Source organism: Crinia signifera, chromosome 6 (assembly GCF_055691185.1).
Source record: "Crinia signifera chromosome 6, ASM5569118v1, whole genome shotgun sequence".
In the NCBI taxonomy this organism is placed as follows: Eukaryota; Metazoa; Chordata; class Amphibia; order Anura; family Myobatrachidae; genus Crinia; species Crinia signifera.
In genome coordinates, this window is record NC_139222.1 from 289,853,735 (window position 1) to 289,878,133 (window position 24,399).

Consider the following 24,399-nt stretch of genomic DNA (forward strand, 5'->3'; position numbering starts at 1 on the left):
CACATTGTACCTGAGCCCACTGTCACTCACACTGTAACTACTGGCAACCCCTCCGTGCCATCTTAGTTATTGTACCTCAGGCCAGTGTTACTACTGACAGCCGCTCACAGGAGGCGCTACACCCACCCTCCCCGCCATCTTACTTATTGTACCTCAGGCCGCTGTTACTACTGACAGCAGCTCACAGGAGGCGCTACGCCCACCCTCCCCGCCATCTTACTTATTGTACCTCAGGCCACTGTTACTACTGACAGCCGCTCACAGGAGGCGCTACACCCACCCCTCCCCGCCATCTTACTTATTGTACCTCAGGCCGCTGTTACTACTGACAGCAGCTCACAGGAGGCGCTACACCCACCCCTCCCCGCCATCTTACTTATTGTACCTCAGGCCAGTGTTACTACTGTCAGCAGCTCACAGGAGGCGCTACACCCACCCCTCCCCGCCATCTTACCTATTGTACCTCAGGTCAGTGTTACTACTGGCAGCAGCTCACAGGAGGCGCTACACCCACCCTCCGCGCCATCTTACTTATTGTACCTCAGGCCAGTGTTACTACTGACAGCCGCTCACAGGAGGCGCTACACCCACCCCTCCCCGCCATCTTACCTATTGTACCTCAGGCCAGTATTACTACTGGCAGCCGCTCACAGGAGGCGCTACACCCACCCTCCGCGCCATCTTACTTATTGTACCTTAGGCCACTGTCACTCACACTGTAACTACTAGCAACCACTCACAGCCATGTTACTTATTGTACCTCAGGCCACTGTTACTACTGGCAGCCGCTCACAGGAGGCGCTACACCCACCCTCCGTGCCATCTTACTTATTGTACCTCAGGCCAGTGTTACTACTCACAGCCGCTCACAGGAGGCGCTACACCCACCCCTCCCCGCCATCTTACTTATTGTACCTCAGGCCAGTGTTACTACTGTCAGCAGCTCACAGGAGGCGCTACACCCACCCCTCCCCGCCATCTTACTTATTGTACCTCAGGCCAGTGTTACTACTGTCAGCCGCTCACAGGAGGCGCTACACCCACCCCTCCCCGCCATCTTACTTATTGTACCTCAGGCCAGTGTTACTACTGACAGCAGCTCACAGGAGGCGCTACACCCACCCCTCCCCGCCATCTTACTTATTGTACCTTAGGCTAGTGTTACTACTGGCAGCCGCTCACAGGAGGCGCTACACCCACCCCTCCCCGCCATCTTACTTATTGTACCTCAGGCCAGTGTTACTACTGGCAGCAGCTCACAGGAGGCGCTACACCCACCCCTCCCCGCCATCTTACTTATTGTACCACAGGCCACTGTTACTACTGACAGCCGCTCACAGGAGGCGCTACACCCACCCTCCCCGCCATCTTACTTATTGTACCTCAGGCCACTGTTACTACTGGCAGCAGCTCACAGGAGGCGCTACACTCACCCCTCCCCGCCATCTTACTTATTGTACCTCAGGCCACTGTTACTACTGGCAGCAGCTCACAGGAGGCGCTACACCCACCCCTCCCCGCCATCTTACTTATTGTACCTCAGGCCAGTGTTACTACTGGCAGCCGCTCACAGGAGGCGCTACACCCACCCCTCCCCGCCATCTTACTTATTGTACCTCAGGCCACTGTTACTACTGGCAGCCGCTCACAGGAGGCGCTACACCCACCCCTCCCCGCCATCTTACTTATTGTACCTCAGGCCAGTGTTACTACTGGCAACCGCTCACAGGAGGCGCTACACCCACCCCTCCCCGCCTTCTTACTTATTTACCTCAGGCCGCTGTTACTACTGACAGCAGCTCACAGGAGGCGCTACACCCACCCCTCCCCGCCATCTTACTTATTGTACCTCAGGCCATTGTTACTACTGACAGCCGCTCACAGGAGGCGCTACACCCACCCCTCCCAGCTATCTTACTTATTGTACCTCAGGTCACTGTTACTACTGGCAGCCGCTCACAGGAGGCGCTACACCCACCCTCCCCGCCATCTTACTTATTGTACCTCAGGCCAGTGTTACTACTGGCAGCCGCTCACAGGAGGCGCTACACCCACCCTCCCCGCCATCTTACTTATTGTACTTCAGGCCAGTGTTACTACTGTCAGCAGCTCACAGGAGGCGCTACACCCACCCCTCCCCGCCATCTTACTTATTGTACCTCAGGCCAGTGTTACTACTGACAGCCGCTCACAGGAGGCGCTACACCCACCCCTCCCCGCCATCTTACTTATTGTACCTCAGGCCAGTGTTACTACTGGCAGCCGCTCACAGGAGGCGCTACACCCACCCCTCCCCGCCATCTTACTTACTGTACCTCAGGCCGCTGTTACTACTGGCAGCAGCTCACAGGAGGCGCTACACCCACCCCTCCCCGCCATCTTACTTATTGTACCTCAGGCTAGTGTTACTACTGGCAGCAGCTCACAGGAGGCGCTACACCCACCCCTCCCCGCCATCTTACTTATTGTACCTCAGGCCACTGTTACTACTGGCAACCGCTCACAGGAGGCGCTACACCCACCCCTCCCCGCCATCTTACTTATTGTACCTCAGGCCACTGTTACTACTGGCAGCAGCTCACAGGAGGCGCTACACCCACCCTCCCCGCCATCTTACTTATTGTACCTTAGGCTAGTGTTACTACTGTCAGCAGCTCACAGGAGGCGCTACACCCACCCCTCCCCGCCATCTTACTTATTGTACCTCAGGCCACTGTTACTACTGGCAGCAGCTCACAGGAGGCGCTACGCCCACCCTCCCCGCCATCTTACTTATTGTACCTCAGGCCACTGTTACTACTGGCAGCAGCTCACAGGAGGCGCTACACCCACCCCTCCCCGCCATCTTACTTATTGTACCTCAGGCCAGTGTTACTACTGACAGCAGCTCACAGGAGGCGCTACACCCACCCCTCCCCGCCATCTTACTTATTGTACCTCAGGCCACTGTTACTACTGGCAGCAGCTCACAGGAGGCGCTACACCCACCCTCCCCGCCATCTTACTTATTGTACCTCAGGCCACTGTTACTACTGGCAACTGCTCACAGGAGGCGCTACACCCACCCTCCCCACCATCTTAATTATTGTACCTCAGGCCAGTGTTACTACTGACAGCCGCTCACAGGAGGCGCTACACCCACCCTCCCCGCCATCTTACTTATTGTACCTCAGGCCAGTGTTACTACTGTCAGCCGCTCACAGGAGGCGCTACACCCACCCCTCCCCGCCATCTTACCTATTGTACCTCAGGCCACTGTTACTACTGGCAGCTGCTCACAGGAGGCGCTACACCCACCCCTCCCCGCCATCTTACTTATTGTACCTCAGGCCAGTGTTACTACTGGCAGCCGCTCACAGGAGGCGCTACACCCACCCCTCCCCGCCATCTTACTTATTGTACCTCAGGTCAGTGTTACTACTGACAGCAGCTCACAGGAGGCGCTACACCCACCCCTCCGCGCCATCTTACTTATTGTACCTCAGGCCAGTGTTACTACTGGCAGCAGCTCACAGGAGGCGCTACACCCACCCCTCCCAGCCATCTTACTTATTGTACCTCAGGCCACTGTTACTACTGACAGCAGCTCACAGGAGGCGCTGCACCCACCCCTCCCCGCCATCTTACTTATTGTACCTCAGGCCACTGTTACTACTGGCAACCGCTCACAGGAGGCGCTGCACCCACCCCTCCCCGCCATCTTACTTATTGTACCTCAGGCCACTGTTACTACTGGCAACCGCTCACAGGAGGCGCTACACCCACCCCTCCCCGCCATCTTACCTATTGTACCTCAAACCGTTAATGAAAGTGCGCATACACATAGACGATAACACTCAGAAGGGCCACTATTAGTAATATCGCTTAGGGATCATGGAGTTTAAGAGATGATACTGGACAGGTCTCTATGGATATCTATCTATCTCATATCTGTCTGTCTGTCTGTCTGTCTGTCTGTCTCTCTCTATCTACCTATCATACAGCTGACTGTGTTACTAATCTCCTATGTAGTGAAGTCCGCAGCCAGCATTTGTCAGGAGAACATGATACAAGTCACAGAGAAGATTGAAGAAGCAAAGTCCGTCCTGGAAAACAAGGTGCGTATTTGTGGGACCCATCAGAGGAGGCCATTGGGGTATTTACAGAAGAAAGCCATAACATAGATGAAGGTTGACACATAAAAAGGTCTACATAAGTGTTTTGTGTTTACCTGGTACCAATGTTGACACCTGAGCACCCTCAATTAGGTGCCCGCGTCCCCTGGCATGGCTGGCTTCACTCACCATGCGGCAGGTCAGGTGCGCTAGCGCTGTGGCACACTTTACCATTCCTATTTGGAGTCAGGGGCATTTCTAAGCGAACAGGAGAACCATGTGCAGCCTCCTGTGGCCAGGCCCCTCCTCTCTGCTGGGAGTAGCAGGGTCTAAGGTAGGGTACACACCAGAACGATTAGGGCTCAATTCCATCAATCTGGATCCGATTGGATGTAGATTGGGCATGTTTTTGCATGTTAAGATCCAATTCCGATCCGATTCCAATCCTACCTGTAAAACGAAAAGATCCAGTCAACTGGATACAGACTCAGATCGGATTGGGATCAGATTGGATGCAGATTGTTAGCAGATCGTGTGCTCCGACAGATTGTGCGACCATCACACAATCTGCTAACAATCAGGATCGTTCTGGTGTGTACGAGGCCTAAGCACTAGAGCTCTCAGACCCTACTACACATGCACAGATCTCCGCAGCAGCCATTTCTCTGTCAATTTCTGCACCGGCAGTGTTGTGGCGTGCAGTCAGGGGGCAGTATGCAGGCAGCAGGTAGTGTGCAGGCAGGGGGCGGCGTGCAGGCAGAGGGTGGTGTGCAGGCAGCAGGTAGTGTGCAGGCAGGGGGTGACATGCAGGCAGCAGGTGTTATGCAGTTAGGAGGTGGTATGCAGGCAGAGGGCGGTATGCAGGCAGAAGATAGTGTGCAGGCAGGGGGTGACGTGCAGGCAGGGGGCGGTGTGCAGGCAGAGGGCAGTATGCAGGCAGCAGGTAGTGTGCAGGCAGGGGGCGGCGTGCAGGCAGAGGGTGGTGTGCAGGCAGCAGGTAGTGTGCAGGCAGGAGGTGACATGCAGGCAGCAGGTGTTATGCAGTTAGGAGGTGGTATACAGGCAGAGGGCGGTATGCAGGCAGAAGATAGTGTGCAGGCAGGGGGCGGCGTGCAGGCAGAGGGTGGTGTGCAGGCAGCAGGTAGTGTGCAGGCAGGGGGTGACGTGCAGGCAGGGGGTGACGTGCAGGCAGAGGGCAGTGTGCAGGCAGCAGGTAGTGTGCAGGCAGGGGGGTGACATGCAGGCAGCAGCAGGTGTTTTGCAGTTAGGAGGTGGTATACAGGCAGCGGGTGGTATGCAGGCAGAGGGCGGTATGCAGGCAGAAGATAGTGTGCAGGCAGGGGGTGGTGTGCAGGCAGGGGGTGACGTGCAGGCAGGTGGTGACGTGCAGGCAGGGGGGTGGTGTGCAGGCAGGGGGCGGTGTGCAGGCAGGGGGCGATGTGCAGGCAGGGGGCGGTGTGCAGCGGGTGGTATGTACCTCCTCCTGCATTAGTATTGCTAAGGATCACAGCAAGCAGCTTAGCATATGTGATCCTCACTATATCAGGCCCCTTATTTATTTTGTGTTTCTCTTTATGTACTGTGTTAGGGGCCGGCAGACCCTTGTGGCACCATATAAATAAAGCATAATGATAACTTGAAGCTGCAAATTGCGCGCTGGTTGTGCAGCTTTGTGCCGAATGCTTGGATAATACACTAGGCCTTGTTATGTGGTTTCCTTTACTTTATATTCTTACCTACTGACATGTTCTTTTTCCTAATACGAAAGGGGTAATTCAGACCTGATCACACGGCCTCAAATTTGCAGCAGCTAGCGATCAGTTAAGCCGCCGCCCTGCTCCAGTGAGATCCCGCCTTGCGAATCAACCCCTTCACTGGCAATCCCGGCAAGCCGGTCGCCGCATGTAGGACGGGGCGCAGGGCCGGGCAGCGGCTGATTGGCGGTTCAGTGAGACAGCGGTGGATTTTTTTTTAGTGAGCGCTCCCCAGAAAAAACTCGCCCAGTGGGGAGCGATCCCTAAAAAAACCCAACCACTGAAGGGGTTACTGTGCTCACTGTGCAAATTGATATGTACAGGGGCACATACATTCGTGCCTGTGCGAGTATGTCCGAAATCCTAAGTCTCAGGCTCCCCATCGGATGATTGTTACCTAGGGCACAAGTCCTGGCAGGCTCGGAGTAGCCAGGGACTTAATCTGCCACGGTGATGAGTACAGGCATACCCGGCCTCTTGCTGACGTCGCACACCCTCCAGTAAAACGCTTGGGCGCGCCTGCATTTTCCCTTTCACTCCCCACTCCCATTGCAGTCCCACGAAACGTCCGGTTACCACCCCAGATGCCAACTTCCTGTCAATCACCCAGCGATCAGAAAAGTTGCAGGATTTCATCGGAGGGCGGTCTAGCTCATGTGTACTATGGGCTGTATGCATGCGCAGACCATCAATAATCCTTCACCTTGCCAACAGGTCTGAATTACCCCCCAAATCACTTATTAAAAATGGTCTTGCCATTTTTATTAGTAGCCCAATTCAGACCTCCGAACAGTCGCAGCCCAGCAAGCAGTTTAACGCCACCCTGCAGAACACATGACCCTCCGGCTGTCCTATGAAACACTGGGGGAACCCTGTAGGCCGGTCTGAATCGGCCCTAGTATTAAGGAGCGTTTCCACCCCATCTCTCATTAGAGCCGCGGCTGTATAACCCCATTCTGAGCAGCTGCTTTATGTCACACGGTCACAGGTTCTCTTACTGCTGGAGAAGGGATCCCAGAGAGATCTCCTGAGGAAGCGACACCGCGGCCTGGAGAGACTGAGAGACGTACTCCACCGAGACGAACAGGATCTCCAGTTACAGCTTGTGCGTGACACCTCCTATAACACAAGGTCTTCTGTGTAATAGATCCGGGCGGGGGGTCCTGGGTTCAGACATCAGGGGGAGCCGCGGTATCCAATCATTTCATAGCGATAGACACTAGGGGAAAATTCTTAGAGGTAAATTTACTAAAGCTTTGAAGAAAAAAAAAGTGCTGTTGCCCATAGCAACCAAGCAGATTCTGTCTATTGTTTTCTAGGATGCAACAGAGAACTGATAGACAAAGATTGGTTGCTATGGGCAGCATCACCTCTTCTCATTTTAGAAGCTTTTTTGCTGGCCATACACGCTGCGATACGGGCGTGCTTTCCGTGCTTAACTAGCACGAATTGCATTGCCTGTGCATGCGTTGTGCATGCAATGCGATGCAATGTGATGAAAACTAAGTACAAATGTGCAAGCACAGAACGCACAGCCCCCATCACAGCGTGTATGGGCTGCTTTAGCACTATTAGTTCTTCATCCCTATTTGTGTGGAGTTTGTATGTTCTCCTGTTCCCATAGGGTTGCTCTGCGTGCCCTCGCTGGTCACAGATGTACTGATGTTTCCTCCTGTAACACAGTAACCCCGTGAGTACACAGTTCCAGAAATCGGATAATACATTCCCACGCATTGGTCTGCGTTCCTTGCAGGTGATATAGGACTGTGCACGGAACCTTGCGTTACATTTATCCACACCTCTCCCATGTCCCTGTGGTGCTGTACACCACTGTGCGCGGAACCTTGAGTTACATGTATCCACACCTCTCGCATGTCCCTGTGGTGCTGTAAACCACTGTGCACGGAACCTTGCGTTACATTTATCCACACCTCTCCCATGTCCCTGTGGTGCTGTACACCACTGTGCGCGGAACCTTGCGTTACATTTATCCACACCTCTCCCATGTCCCTGTGGTTCTGTACACCACTGTGCGCGGAACCTTGCGTTACATTAATCCACACCTCTCCCATGTCCCTGTGGTGCTGTACACCACTGTGCGCGGAACCTTGAGTTACATGTATCCACACCTCTCACATGTCCCTGTGGTGCTGTACAGGACTGTGCACGGAACCTTGCGTTACATTTATCCACACCTCTCCAAATGTCCCTGTGGTGCTGTACAGGACTATGTGCGGAACCATGCGTTACATTTATCCACACCTCTCCCATGTCCCTGTCGTGCTGTACAGGACTGTGCACGGAACCTTGCATTACCTTTTTTCCACACCTCTCCAATGTTCCTGTGGTGCTGTACAGAACTGTGCGCGGAACCTTGCGTTACATTTATCCACACCTCTCCCATGTCCCTGTGGTGCTGTACAGGACTGTGCGCGGAACCTTGCGTTACATTTATCCACACCTCTCCAATGTCCCTGTGGTGCTGTACAGGACTGTGCGCGGAACCTTGCTTTACATTTATCCACACCTCTCCCATGTCCACTGTGCGCGGAACTCTGCGTTACATTTATCAACACCTCTCTCATGTCCCTGTGGTGCTGTGCGTGGAACCTTGCATTACATTTATCCACACCTCTCCCATGTCCTTGTGGTGCTGTACAGGACTGTGCACGGAACCTTGCATTACATTTATCCACATCTCTCCCATGTCCTTGTGGTGCTGTACAGGACTGTGCGCGGAACCTTGCATTACATTTATCCACACCTCTCCCATGTCCCTGTGGTGCTGTACAGGACTGTGCACGGAACCTTGCGTTACACTTATCCACACCTCTCCAATGTCCCTGTGGTGCTGTACAGGACTGTGCACGGAACCTTGCGTTACATTTATCCACACCTCTCCCATGTCCTTGTGGTGCTGTACAGGACTGTGCACGGAACCTTGCGTTACCTTTTTTCCACACCTCTCCAATGTTCCTGTGGTGCTGTACAGAACTGTGCGCGGAACCTTGCGTTACATTTATCCACACCTCTCCCATGTCCCTGTGGTGCTGTACAGGACTGTGCGCGGAACCTTGCGTTACATTTATCCACACCTCTCCAATGTCCCTGTGGTGCTGTACAGGACTGTGCGCGGAACCTTGCTTTACATTTATCCACACCTCTCCCATGTCCACTGTGCGCGGAACTCTGCGTTACATTTATCAACACCTCTCTCATGTCCCTGTGGTGCTGTGCGTGGAACCTTGCATTACATTTATCCACACCTCTCCCATGTCCTTGTGGTGCTGTACAGGACTGTGCACGGAACCTTGCATTACATTTATCCACATCTCTCCCATGTCCTTGTGGTGCTGTACAGGACTGTGCGCGGAACCTTGCATTACATTTATCCACACCTCTCCCATGTCCCTGTGGTGCTGTACAGGACTGTGCACGGAACCTTGCGTTACACTTATCCACACCTCTCCAATGTCCCTGTGGTGCTGTACAGGACTGTGCACGGAACCTTGCGTTACATTTATCCACACCTCTCCCATGTCCTTGTGGTGCTGTACAGGACTGTGCACGGAACCTTGCGTTACCTTTTTTCCACACCTCTCCAATGTTCCTGTGGTGCTGTACAGAACTGTGCGCGGAACCTTGCGTTACATTTATCCACACCTCTCCCATGTCCCTGTGGTGCTGTACAGGACTGTGCGCGGAACCTTGCGTTACATTTATCCACACCTCTCCAATGTCCCTGTGGTGCTGTACAGGACTGTGCGCGGAACCTTGCTTTACATTTATCCACACCTCTCCCATGTCCACTGTGCGCGGAACTCTGCGTTACATTTATCAACACCTCTCTCATGTCCCTGTGGTGCTGTGCGTGGAACCTTGCATTACATTTATCCACACCTCTCCCATGTCCTTGTGGTGCTGTACAGGACTGTGCACGGAACCTTGCATTACATTTATCCACATCTCTCCCATGTCCTTGTGGTGCTGTACAGGACTGTGCGCGGAACCTTGCATTACATTTATCCACACCTCTCCCATGTCCCTGTGGTGCTGTACAGGACTGTGCACGGAACCTTGCGTTACACTTATCCACACCTCTCCAATGTCCCTGTGGTGCTGTACAGGACTGTGCACGGAACCTTGCGTTACATTTATCCACACCTCTCCCATGTCCTTGTGGTGCTGTACAGGACTGTGCACGGAACCTTGCGTTACATTTATCCACACCTCTCCCATGTCCCTGTGGTGCTGTACAGGACTGTGCACGGAACCTTGCATTACATTTAACCACACCTCTCCCATGTCCCTGTGGTGCTGTACACCACTGTGCGCGGAACCTTGGGTTACATGTATTCACACCTCTCCCGTGTCCCTGTAGTGCTGTACAGGACTGTGCGCGGTACCTTGCGTTACATTTATCCACACCTCTCCCATGTCCCTGTGGTGCTGTACAGGACTGTGCGCGGAACCTTGCGTTACATTTATCCACACCTCTCCAATGTCCCTGTGGTGCTGTACAGGACTGTGCGCGGAACCTTGCTTTACATTTATCCACACCTCTCCCATGTCCACTGTGCGCGGAACTCTGCGTTACATTTATCAACACCTCTCTCATGTCCCTGTGGTGCTGTGCGTGGAACCTTGCATTACATTTATCCACACCTCTCCCATGTCCTTGTGGTGCTGTACAGGACTGTGCACGGAACCTTGCATTACATTTATCCACATCTCTCCCATGTCCTTGTGGTGCTGTACAGGACTGTGCGCGGAACCTTGCATTACATTTATCCACACCTCTCCCATGTCCCTGTGGTGCTGTACAGGACTGTGCACGGAACCTTGCGTTACACTTATCCACACCTCTCCAATGTCCCTGTGGTGCTGTACAGGACTGTGCACGGAACCTTGCGTTACATTTATCCACACCTCTCCCATGTCCTTGTGGTGCTGTACAGGACTGTGCACGGAACCTTGCGTTACCTTTTTTCCACACCTCTCCAATGTTCCTGTGGTGCTGTACAGAACTGTGCGCGGAACCTTGCGTTACATTTATCCACACCTCTCCCATGTCCCTGTGGTGCTGTACAGGACTGTGCGCGGAACCTTGCGTTACATTTATCCACACCTCTCCAATGTCCCTGTGGTGCTGTACAGGACTGTGCGCGGAACCTTGCTTTACATTTATCCACACCTCTCCCATGTCCACTGTGCGCGGAACTCTGCGTTACATTTATCAACACCTCTCTCATGTCCCTGTGGTGCTGTGCGTGGAACCTTGCATTACATTTATCCACACCTCTCCCATGTCCTTGTGGTGCTGTACAGGACTGTGCACGGAACCTTGCATTACATTTATCCACATCTCTCCCATGTCCTTGTGGTGCTGTACAGGACTGTGCGCGGAACCTTGCATTACATTTATCCACACCTCTCCCATGTCCCTGTGGTGCTGTACAGGACTGTGCACGGAACCTTGCGTTACACTTATCCACACCTCTCCAATGTCCCTGTGGTGCTGTACAGGACTGTGCACGGAACCTTGCGTTACATTTATCCACACCTCTCCCATGTCCTTGTGGTGCTGTACAGGACTGTGCACGGAACCTTGCGTTACATTTATCCACACCTCTCCCATGTCCCTGTGGTGCTGTACAGGACTGTGCACGGAACCTTGCATTACATTTAACCACACCTCTCCCATGTCCCTGTGGTGCTGTACACCACTGTGCGCGGAACCTTGGGTTACATGTATTCACACCTCTCCCGTGTCCCTGTAGTGCTGTACAGGACTGTGCGCGGTACCTTGCACTACATTTATCCACACCTCTCCCATGTCCCTGTAGTGCTGTACAGGACCGTGCATGGAACCTTGTGTTACATTTATCCACCCCTCTCCCATATCACTGTGGTGCTGTACAGGACTGTGCACGGAACCTTGCATTACATTTATCCACACCTCTCCCATGTCCCGTGTGCGCGGAACCTTGGGTTACATGTATCCACACCTCTCCCGTGTCCCTGTGGTGCTGTACAGGACTGTGCGTGGAACCTTGCGTTACGTTTATCCACCTCTCTTATGTCCTTGTGGTGCTGTACACCACTGCCTCCTGTCTGCCCCCAGCTACTGGAATTCTGATCCTGTGTAAGAGCTATAAGACCTGACACTGCATATATTCAATGCCATGGGCGAGCGGTGACTGCGAGCAGGACTTTTTGCTCGCAGTCACCACTCACCCTGTCAGTATTCAACTGACCCCCCCTCATTCGCAAATTCCCCCTCGCTCTGTTTTTTGAGCGAGGGGGAATTTGCGAATGTGCCTCCAAAAGCTGCGAGAGCCAAGGCTAATTACAGCGAGTTTGCTGCACTAGCCGCGGCTCTCGCAGTTTAGGGGAATCCTCGCAGTTCTGTGACTGCGAGGATTCCCCCGGAACGTTGCATAGTGCGAGCGGCCGGCGCGGGGGTTAAACTGCGAGGATCACTGGTTTTCTGTGATCCTCGCAGTTTAACCCCCTCGCCGGCCGCTCGCACCGGCATTGAATACTGCACGGATTGTCATTAGGACGACTACAATGTGCAGTATTCAATGCCGGTGCGAGCGGCCGGCGAGGGGGAATTTGCGAATGAGGGGGGTCAGTTGAATACTGACAGGGTGAGCGGTGACTGCGAGCAAAAAGTCCTGCTCGCAGTCACCGCTCGCCCACGGCATTGAATATATGCCCATGTATCCAGCAGACTTTCCAATTCCCCAGTGATGAAGTTCGGGAGAACTCCTCCGTCTATGGCGCCGTCTGTCCACATGTCACATGGTGCCTGGCTGACCAGCTCTGTACTGAAATAAGCTTCTGAAATGTGACCATTTCACAACATCACCACAGGATTGCCGTATCCCGGGGTAAATGCCTGGCACATGCAGTACACCCCCGACTCCGAGGCCTCAGACGCAGTCCAACCATTGTGGTGTCACCAGAACACAAGTGGCTTTTATTTAGCAGGTACATGTTATCCCCATAGGGGACAAGGCAGAAACAAAATTATAAAAATAAAGCTTGGCTCTCAGAAGAAATCCGTCCTTATCCCCGGTTAGGAGCAATTACTAGCAGCAGGCGCCCACTTTCCAGGAGAGGGTCAGAGCTGCTGCTATAATTGAGACGTCTAAATTTCAGGTCCACAGCGGTGAAAACACCATTTGCCGGCAGATAATGCGGCACGCTCTGAGCAGGAGACCTGCAGCCGCTAATACGGTACTTGATGAGAACAGGCGTGGCACTATCTCTTGTGTATGGTACAGAAGGAGCTGTCGCACACTTGTTCAGGATGTGTTCATGCAGCACAAATGACAGCGCTCTCCCCGGATCAGGAGTCACAGAGTCCCTTCACTCCACCAGCGGCAGCTGCGCAAAACCCCGCTCACCAATGGCTGCTTTATTACCAGCCGCAAGTAGTTCTTCTGTATTACATCAGTCACATACATCTGCTGCAATCATATTCCATTACCTTCTGTGTTAATTGTTCACCATAACTAAGCATGTGACCTCTTCAGGGAACACATTTCCCTTCTGTTTCATTGTATAACGTTTGTATCACTATCCCCTGGATGTATGGCGCTATGTAATGTGAGGCTGATTCTGAGTCGGACACAAAGGCGCTGTTGCTGCGGGCTGACGTGGAATCTTTACTGCATGCTGATACGAGTATCTGATCAGCTAACACGAGGACCGGCGTGCCTGCAAGCAGGAAGCCGCAACGTACGGTGATGTGACGCCAGCTGCTGTGACTATCATCATCCGACTGTGCAGCTGAACCGGCCACATGCTCTGTGCAAGAGATCCACCAGAATCCTGATTCCCGTCCCCATACACACAAATCACCCATTGCTGTATATAGACGTCCACAAGAACACCAAAGAGATTCATCATATTCAGAATCGGACGGAGACACGATAATTTGCTGCTGCGTATGAATGATAAATCTCGCCATCGGCATCCATGCGACTCAGAAACAGCCCTTATGTCTGATTTATAATAATAATGTATGTTTTATCTATGGGAGCAGCACATTCTTACAGCCATTATTATATTTACCCCAGCAAGAGATGAGGAAAGAGCGGGCACTGGAAGAGGAGCGGTTTATGAGCGATATTCTGGCATACAGCAATAATTATGGGCTGACAAGTAACAGAGAGGAGCTGGTCCGGGAACAGGCCAAAGCTGAAAGCCTGAGCCTAGACGTGGAGGCCGAGACACTAAGCAATGGTGGGTTACACTGGTAACGGTGCTGTCCTACAGTGTTTCTCTGTACAGCGCCTGTGGTGACCATGAAGACAGGGCCAGGTGCACCAAGCTTCAAATGCTGATCGTGAAATGGAGAGTGATAAACAACAGGCCGGTCTGCTCCTAATTGTCATGTTACATGCTGTGTTTGAAAAAATGACAGTTGGGAGACGATTGGCTGTTTTTTTTATCGCTCCCCATTTTATCACTTTTTGAAGCTTGATGGTTCTGGCCCATAGACTGTTACAGTAGGTGCAGCTAACATGGGGTACATAGGCTGTGGGAGCAACTATGTTGTGCATAGGTAGATACAGTGGCTTCATCGACCATGGTGTGCGTATGGAGTTACAGCAGTGGCCGCAACTATGGGGTACACACTGTTGACTGTTGCAGTGGCTATGGCAACCATGGGGCACATAGGCTGTTACAGCGGCTGTGGCGATCATGATGTGTGCAGGCTGTGACATCTGCGGTTAACATGGGATGCGTAAGCTGTTACAGCGGTTGTGGTGACCATGGCTACCGTAAGCTGTTACAGCGGTTGTGGTGACCATGGCATAAGTAAGTTGTTACAGCGGTTGTGGTGACCATGGCTACCGTAAGCTGTTACAGCGGTTGTGGTGACCATGGTGTATGTAAGCTGTTACAGCGGCTATTGTGACCATGGGTACCGTAAGCTGTTAAAGCGGTTGTGGTGACCATGGCTACCGTAAGCTGTTACAGCGGTTGTGGTGACCATGGCTACTGTAAGCTGTTACAGCGGTTGTGGTGACCATGGTGTATGTAAGCTGTTCCAGCGGTTGTGGTGACCATGGCTACCGTAAGCTGTTACAGCGGTTGTGGTGACCATGGCTACCGTAAGCTGTTACAGCGGTTGTGGTGACCATGGCTACCGTAAGCTGTTACAGCGGTTGTGGTGACCATGGCTACCGTAAGCTGTTACAGCGGTTGTGGTGACCATGGCTACCGTAAGCTGTTACAGTGGTTGTGGTGACCATGGCTACCGTAAGCTGTTACAGCGGTTGTGGTGACCATGGTGTATGTAAGCTGTTACAGCGGTTGTGGTGACCATGGCTACCGTAAGCTGTTACAGCGGTTGTGGTGACCATGGTTGTATGTAAGCTGTTACAGCGGTTGTGGAGACCATGGCTACCGTAAGCTGTTACAGCGGCTATTGTGACCATGGGTACCGTAAGCTGTTAAAGCGGTTGTGGTGACCATGGCTACCGTAAGCTGTTACAGCGGTTGTGGTGACCATGGCTACCGTAAGCTGTTACAGCGGTTGTGGTGACCATGGCTACCGTAAGCTGTTACAGCGGTTGTGGTGACCATGGCTACCGTAAGCTGTTACATCGGTTGTGGTGACCATGGCTACCGTAAGCTGTTACAGCGGTTGTGGTGACCATGGCTACTGTAAGCTGTTACAGCGGTTGTGGTGACCATGGTGTATGTAAGCTGTTACAGCCGTTGTGGTGACCATTGCTACCGTAAGCTGTTACAGCGGTTGTGGTGACCATGGCTACCGTAAGCTGTTACAGCGGTTGTGGTGACCATGGCTACCGTAAGCTGTTACAGCGGTTGTGGTGACCATGGCTACCGTAAGCTGTTACAGCGGTTGTGGTGACCATGGCTACCGTAAGCTGTTACAGCGGTTGTGGTGACCATGGCTACCGTAAGCTGTTACAGTGGTTGTGGTGACCATGGCTACCGTAAGCTGTTACAGCGGTTGTGGTGACCATGGTGTATGTAAGCTGTTACAGCGGTTGTGGTGACCATGGCTACCGTAAGCTGTTACAGCGGTTGTGGTGACCATGGTTGTATGTAAGCTGTTACAGCGGTTGTGGAGACCATGGCTACCGTAAGCTGTTACAGCGGCTATTGTGACCATGGGTACCGTAAGCTGTTAAAGCGGTTGTGGTGACCATGGCTACCGTAAGCTGTTACAGCGGTTGTGGTGACCATGGCTACCGTAAGCTGTTACAGCGGTTGTGGTGACCATGGCTACCGTAAGCTGTTACAGCGGTTGTGGTGACCATGGCTACCGTAAGCTGTTACATCGGTTGTGGTGACCATGGCTACCGTAAGCTGTTACAGCGGTTGTGGTGACCATGGCTACTGTAAGCTGTTACAGCGGTTGTGGTGACCATGGTGTATGTAAGCTGTTACAGCCGTTGTGGTGACCATTGCTACCGTAAGCTGTTACAGCGGTTGTGGTGACCATGGCTACCGTAAGCTGTTACAGCGGTTGTGGTGACCATGGCTACCGTAAGCTGTTACAGCGGTTGTGGTGACCATGGCTACCGTAAGCTGTTACAGCGGTTGTGGTGACCATGGCTACTGTAAGCTGTTACAGCGGTTGTGGTGACCATGGTTGTATGTAAGCTGTTACAGCGGTTGTGGTGACCATGGCTACCGTAAGCTGTTACAGCGGTTGTGGTGACCATGGCTACCGTAAGCTGTTACAGCGGTTGTGGTGACCATGGCTACCGTAAGCTGTTACAGCGGTTGTGGTGACCATGGCTACCGTAAGCTGTTACAGCGGCTATGGTGACAATCAGTCACTGGTTTGGTGTTTGGGTTAGAGAACCTCAGTGAGCAGCCCTCCGACATTTGTCATTGGACACCGGTTACAATGGATGCTGTCACACTTCAGACTCATATGCAAGGTGTCAAGATTTCCAATCAGTGTTGTGGAGCTGGGGGGGGGGGGGGGGGTGTTTTATCTCTAAGGGCCAGATGTCTTAAGCTTCAAAAAGTGATAAACAATCAGCCAATCATTGTTCAAACCCAGCCAGTAACATGACCGGTAGGAGCTGATTGGCTGTTTATCAGTTATTAGAGCTTGGTACATCTGGCCAACGAGAAGACCCATAAGAACGATAATAAATACCCAGGGAGAGATTGCACACCTATAGCCACACTCTCCTGTGCTTTGTGCAGGATTCCATATTAGGAGCGTAACCCCAGGGCCAGCCGTAGTCACAGAGTAACCAACAGAGTCCGTTACATGAATTCCGAGGAAGTACAAAGACAATATTTTTTTTCACTTTATTTTCTAGAAATACAATCCTTAAAACGTGACAATGTGCATCTGCGTCCCCTCCACCTGCAGAGGAGCACGCTGCAGAGAGAACTGTGCAACCTGCAGGAGACCGTGAGAGGTAAGTTGCCATATTGTCTCAGTAATAAGATGTTTATTCCAGCAAGCCGGGTCGCACCCAGGATTTTAGACTCTGCTCCAAACCAGCGATCCGACCCAGAGGGTGAAGTCACTGGAGGCAGGGCCTGAGCCGCTGGTGGGAGATGAGAGCAACTCCCAGTGCCAGCTTTTCCATTAGGGGTCCTGGGTCACATCGACCTGGGTTACCTGTTTACAATGCACAGCAACCTGGGTTGAACTCGTGCTCGACCCTGAGCGTTTGCTGGTTTGAAATCCCGGGTCGACCATTTACAACACTTGCAAACCGGGTTTGAGGACTTGTGTAAAAGTGTTATAACTAAGCTGTAGAACCTGTAGGTGACTTTAGCACAATTACAATGTGCACCACTTGTTCCATAGGTTTGGACTCTGAGATTTCTGCAGCCATTACTACCACCAAGAGATTGGAAGCCGAGAAACTTGCAGCCAGCCAGAAGCCTCAGAGTGATGCGGAATGTCTGAGGTGAGAACCCAACCCCAATGCTGCCTGCCACGAGGCAATGCTGCCTGACCGCCTGACACGTGGCATCCTATGTGATGTACCTGCAGTCTGAGGTGAGGACGCAATCCCCAGACACGTGGCAAAGCTATCTGACACGTGGCATCCTATGTGGTGTACCTGCAGTCTGAGGTGAGGAGGCAATCCCCAGACACGTGGCATAGCTATCTAACACGTGGCATCCTATGTGATGTACCTGCAGTCTGAGGCGAGGACGCAATCCCCAGACACGTGGCATAGCTATCTGACACGTGGCATCCTATGTGATGTACCTGCAGTCTGAGGTGAGGACGCAATCCCCAGACACGTGGCAAAGCTATCTAACACGTGGCATCGTATGTGGTGTACCTGCAGTCTGAGGTGAGGAGGCAATCCCCAGACACGTGGCATCCTATGTGGTGTACCTGCAGTCTGAGGTGAGGAGGCAATCCCCAGACACGTGGCAAAGCTATCTGACACGTGGCATCGTATGTGATGTACAGTACCTGCAGTCTGAGGTGAGGACGCAATCCCCAGACACATGGCATAGCTATCTGACACATGGCATCCTATGTGATGTACCTGCAGTCTGAGGTGAGGACGCAATCCCCAGACACGTGGCAAAGCTATCTTACACGTGGTATCCTATGTGGTGTACCTGCAGTCTGAGGTGAGGAGGCAATCCCCAGACACGTGGCATCCTATGTGGTGTACCTGCAGTCTGAGGTGAGGAGGCAATCCCCAGACACGTGGCAAAGCTATCTGACACGTGGCATCGTATGTGATGTACCTGCAGTCTGAGGTGAGGACGCAATCCCCAGACACGTGGCATAGCTATCTGACACGTGGCATCCTATGTGGTGTACCTGCAGTCTGAGGTGAGGAGGCAATCCCCAGACATGTGGCAAAGCTATCTGTGTGTGCTATTAAGGTGGTACCTGCAAGGTTACGGTGTTCCTAACTGAGAAGGCATGGATGTACCATGAAGCTGGCATTATCCGATACATGGGGCACTCCCATGTGCATATAAGTAATGCCAGAGAGTGGTGGCAGAGTCTTAGTATAGTATATGTCTGACCTCTCACCACCTGTATACATGTTATAGGAAGGTGGGTAAGCACCAGTTTTCCCTTCTGTTGTTGCCCCGGTGACGTCAGCGTGACAGCTCCCGCTTTCAGCTTCTCGTTAAGCCTTTCTGTGTTATGCAGGATATTGTCTCATTGTCAGTGCATTGTCTCCGCCCCCATTGTCTCATTGTCAGTGCATTGTCTCCACCCCCATTGTCTCATTATAAGTGCATTGTCTCCGCCCCCATTGTCTCATTGTCCGTGCATTGTCTCCGCCGGCATTGTCTCATAGTCAGTACATTATCTCCGCCTGTATTGTCTCAATGTCAGTATATTGTCTGCTTTCTACAGTGACAGCAAACATTGCTTGTTACATTATTGTAGATCTGCTGTATGTGTCACTCCAGAGCACAGTCAGTGAAGGTAATGCTGTAAATGAGCTGCGGGGGCTGGGTCATGTGACGTAATGTTATGCCGATTGTGTCCTATGGTCGGCAAGCATGGTAATAACAAAGATAACAGCCATCGTCTTCATTACCATCTTCTCTTATCTTCTGTCCATCTGTCTGGAATTATGTAGACCAGTCCTGGACAACTTGCTCTTCTCCAGGTGTTGTGAACTACAAGCCCCAGCATGCTGTGCCACGTGTCTGGGATTTGTGGTGTTGCAGCACCTGTAGAGCCCCAGGTCAGGTATAGACAGAGGAATTAGCTGTGTAATCTATGGATATTGGCACCTATGTAAGATCTCCCTGTTTCTTTGCAGAATTCCTCTATGAAACTACTTACTCTTAGCTTTATGTTTTCATGTATAGAGGGATAAGATAAACATACAGAACCTCCCAACTGTCCCAATAACAGCGGAACAGTCCTGCTAATAAAAGACTGTCCGCTGTCCCTCCCATGGGTGGCAATGTCCTGCAGGTGGGTGAGCAACAGGGGAGCCGGCGTTCACCGCTAAAGAGATGCTGTGCACATGCAGGGAGGGAGCCGGGGGCTGCCCAGCTGCTAGGGGATTCCTGGGCTTTCTCCCGAAAATGATGAAAACAAGGGTTGCAGCACTAGGCCACGCCCTCTATCTGAGGCCACACCCAACTGGTTGTTTAGCTCCACCTCTTCTCGGGACTGATTTTATAAGCACAAAAGTTGGGAGGTATGTGTGAAGTACATATTAAACAGAACTAGAGATGTGCAGATATGGATTTGACTCCAAAACGTGTGACAGTCGGATAGCCAATACGTTCCCATTTTGGGATGTGGGTAAATCCGGTTCTGCACATCTCTAAACAGCACATAAACCTAGGCAGGGCCGGTGTGAGGCTTCTCAGCACCCCAGGCAGAACTCTGTACTGCCACCAATACCCACTCTCCAGCCTCTCCACAGCTGCCACCTCATAGACATCCTAAATTATGTGATAGGCAGGCTTGGTGGTACCCCCAGTTCCCGGTGCCATACCTTCCAACTTTATGTCCTGCTAGGTCGGGAAAGGCGTGCTGCGAAAAGGGTTATGGCCTGTGAAAAGGGACGTGGCCTCGCGTAATGACTCATCCTAAGGTCGCACCCCCGTTTTACGCCGCTCTGCGCCATTGAATAGATGCTTTGCGCATGCGCCCAGTGTCTATTCTCTTCGGGCAGGGGGGGACTTCCAACTGCCCCCCCCCCCCCCACGCGGGACTATGGCGGCCCCGGGCATGGCAGGACACAGGAACACCCCCCAAATAACGGGACATTCCCGTGGTAAGCTGGGTGGTATGCGGTGCCCTAGGCAGCTGCCTAATAGTACAGCCGGCTCTGATTTAGGGGAGAATGGCGAATGGAATGGAGGAATGTGATCTGGTGGGAGGCAGCGATATATTGCCAGGGCCATTGAGACATCCTCGGGGCCTGAGTGGTCATAGTCTGATCTGGGAGGTATGGCCATTCCCTGCGCACAAAAAAATCACTGTAAAGTGCTACAAAAGGCATACCTTCCAACATTCAGAATGATGGACTCCCGGAAAGGGGCGTGCTTCCTGGGAATGCCTGCGATTACGAGCCACGCCTCCTGTTTGCTGTCACTCTGGGGTATTCCCAGCGCCCTGTGAGCTGTTTGCATGCCGCCAGTCCCTGTCTGTGAATGCACAAAGCATCTATTCACCGAGGGACAAGGGGTCAGTAACTGCCCCTCCCAATGTGCGAGGGGCGGCGTTTCAGCGCTGAATTAGCCCCTTAGCGTGCATCTGATATTAGCTGTAATTATGATTTCTGTCCGCCAGACCGTTATTTCCAGCATCTTTACCTATTACAGGTCCTGAATCACAGAAGAACCTCATTTATTTAAATTTGTAGACTTAACATAATCTCTGACTCGTCTCAGACATCTTATCCCCTCTGACGGCACTTTATTTCTATTAATGCAGACTGATCCTGTGGCACAGACCGAATGCCGTGCGCGGTCTTTGGCGCATTTTCATTTCACATAATATTCAATTTGTCACTATATCTCCTCCTCCCATGTGTCAGCAGCTGGATTCCCGCTCCCAGCCTTCTCCAGTCCGCTCGCTGTCAGCTCATTATTCTCCCCGCAAATCCTTCTCTCAGGCTCAGTAAATGACAAGTCTCATCTGACTTTAACTCCACGAAATGGGTTTAATACAAAGAAGCCTGAACCGATTCTGCCGCGCTGCGCGATATTTAATTGTAATATTTACATTTTAATCAAAGTGAGTATATTTAAAAGTGAACTCCGGCGTGCGCCTTCCATTTGCTTAAATCATTTCGTCCTCCGTCGGAGAGAGAGAGAGAGAATGACTCCAGGCTCAAGGAGATGGGGAATTGTTTTTGTGTGTTTGTGAAGGTTAAGTCGGCTCCAGACGTAGGACTTCACTGGGGTGGGCGAGGCAGTTCTGGGGCAGTCAGTCATATAGGATGATGGGTATCTGGGAAATGGGATTTGTTTGCCCATCTAGGCTGGCATTCTGATAGGCAGGAGAACAAATCGTCATTATTGAAGTCCTAGAGAATGAAATGGAACCCGCTCTCCATATAAATAATAGCGGGAAACAGGCCCACCAGAGCGGAACCAATGTTTTATATTAGCCATGGATTGCCTAAGGGCCACAGTTTGAGAAATATTTGCAATTTAATTTTATGTTAAGTTTTATAAGCAGAAAATATCAATCTTCAGTGCGGTATATTTCATGCCAAATGGATTTGTGTAATAGCAATCTGCTCGCTGATTTCCTCATTCTGTATTATCAATGTGTGGCACACAGTGTATAGGGTGCTGGGGAGTCTGCAACGGGTCTGTATTGTGTATGTGTGGCACACAGTGTATAGGGTGCTGGGGAGTCTGCGACGGGTCTGTATTGTGTATGTGTGGCACACAGTGTATAGGGTGCTGGGGAGTCTGCGACGGGTCTGTATTGTGTATGTGTGGCACACAGTGTATAGGGTGCTGGGGAGTCTGCGACGGGTCTGTATTGTGTATGTGTGGCACATAGTGTATAGTGTTCTGGGGAGTCTGCGACGGGTCTGTATTGTGTATGTGTGGTGCATAGTGTTTAGGGTGCTGGGGAGTCTGCGACGTGTCTGTATTGTGTATGTGTGGCACATAGTGTATAGGGTGCTGGGGAGTCTGCGACGGGTCTGTATTGCGTATGTGTGGCACACAGTGTATAGGGTGCTGGGGAGTCTGCGACGGGTCTGTATTGTGTATGTGTGGCACACAGTGTATAGGGTGCTGGGGAGTCTGCGACGGGTCTGTATTGTGTATGTGTGGCACACAGTGTATAGGGTGCTGGGGAGTCTGCGACGGGTCTGTATTGTGTATGTGTGGCGCACAGTGTATAGGGTGCTGGGGAGTCTGCAACGGGTCTGTATTGTGTATGTGTGGTGCATAGTGTGCTGGGGAGTCTGCGACGGGTCTGTATTGTGTATGTGTGGCGTATAGGGTTCTGGGGAGTCTGCGATGGGTCTGTATTGTGTATGTGTGGCGCATAGTGTATAGTGTTCTGGGGAGTCTGCGACGGGTCTATATTGTGTATGTGTGGCACACAGTGTATAGGGTGCTGGGGAGTCTGTGACGGGTCTGTATTGTGTATGTGTGGTACACAGTGTATAGGGTGCTGGGGAGTCTGCAACGGGTCTGTATTGTGTATGTGTGGTACACAGTGTATAGGGTGCTGGGGAGTCTGTGACAGGTCTGTATTGTGTACGTATGGCGCACAGTGTATAGTGTTCTGGGGAGTCTGCAACAGGTCGGTATTGTGTATGTATGGCGCACAGTGTATAGGATACTGGGGAGTCTGCAACAGGTCTGTATTATGTATGTGTGGCGCACAGTATATAGTGTTCTAGGGAGTCTGCATTATGTGTGTGTGGCACATAGTGTATAGGGTGCTGGGGAGTCTGTGACAGGTCTGTATTATGTACGTATGGCGCACAGTGTATAGTGTTCTGGGGAGTCTGCAACGGGTCTGTAATGTACATGTGTGGCACACATGTATAGGATGCTGGGGAGTCTGCGACGGGTCTGTATTGTGTATGTGTGGCACACAGTGTATAGGATACTGGGGAGTCTGCGACAGGTCTGTATTATATATGTGTGGCGCACAGCGTATTGGGTGCTGGGGTGCCTGCGACGGGTCTGCATTGTGTATGTATTGCACACAGTGTATAGGATGCTGGGGAGTCTGCGACAGGTCTGTATTGTGTGTGTGTGGCACACAGTGTATAGGATGCTGGGGAGTCTGCGACGGGTCTGTATTGTGTATGTGTGGCACACAGTGTATAGGATACTGTGGAGTCTGCGACAGGTCTGTATTATATATGTGTGGCGCACAGCGTATTGGGTGCTGGGGAGCCTGCGACGGGTCTGCATTGTGTATGTATTGCACACAGTGTATAGGATGCTGGGGAGTCTGCGACGGGTCTGTATTGTGTATGTGTGGCACACAGTGTATAGGATACTGTGAAGTCTGCGACAGGTCGGTATTATATATGTGTGGCGCACAGCGTATTGGGTGCTGGGGAGTCTGCGACGGGTCTGTATTGTGTATGTATTGCACACAGTGTATAGGATGCTGGGGAGTCTGCGACGGGTCTGTATTGTGTATGTGTGGCACACAGTGTATAGGATGCTGGGGAGTCTGCGACGGGTCTGTATTGTGTATGTGTGGCACACAGTGTATAGGATGCTGGGGAGTCTGCGACGGGTCTGTATTGTGTATGTGTGGCACACAGTGTATAGGATGCTGGGGAGTCTGCGACGGGTCTGTATTGTGTATGTGTGGCACACAGTGTATAGGGTGCTGGGGAGTCTGCGACGGGTCTGTATTGTGTATGTGTGGCACACAGTGTAAAGGATGCTGGGGAGTCTGCGACGGGTCTGTATTGTGTATGTGTGGCACACAGTGTAAAGGATGCTGGGGAGTCTGCGACGGGTCTGTATTGTGTATGTGTGGCACACAGTGTAAAGGATGCTGGGGAGTCTGCGACGGGTCTGTATTGTGTATGTGTGGCACACAGTGTAAAGGATGCTGGGGAGTCTGC

General features: G+C 52.1%; 1 protein-coding gene across 7 annotated transcripts in view; it reads left to right on the forward strand.

Annotated features, from left to right (window-relative positions):
• The window catches only part of CCDC172 (coiled-coil domain containing 172), a 39,230-nt gene that overhangs the window by 237 nt on the left and 14,594 nt on the right, over positions 1–24,399 (forward strand). For 5 of the 7 annotated variants that reach the window (XR_014444674.1, XM_083149900.1, XM_083149898.1 and 2 more), the window contains exons 2-6: positions 4,012–4,097; positions 6,837–6,953; positions 13,918–14,104; positions 17,182–17,283; positions 17,682–17,784. Coding sequence is in view for 6 of the 7 variants with exons in the window: in XM_083149900.1 (XP_083006026.1) it covers positions 4,012–4,097; positions 6,837–6,953; positions 13,918–14,104; positions 17,182–17,283; positions 17,682–17,784 (595 nt within the window). In the remaining variant the exon portion in view is untranslated. Of the gene's footprint in view, positions 1–3,687; positions 3,902–4,011; positions 4,098–6,836; positions 6,954–13,917; positions 14,105–17,181; positions 17,284–17,681; positions 17,785–24,399 lie in introns of those variants that run through there. The other 2 variants (XM_083149901.1, XM_083149897.1) reach the window with 2 other exon arrangements.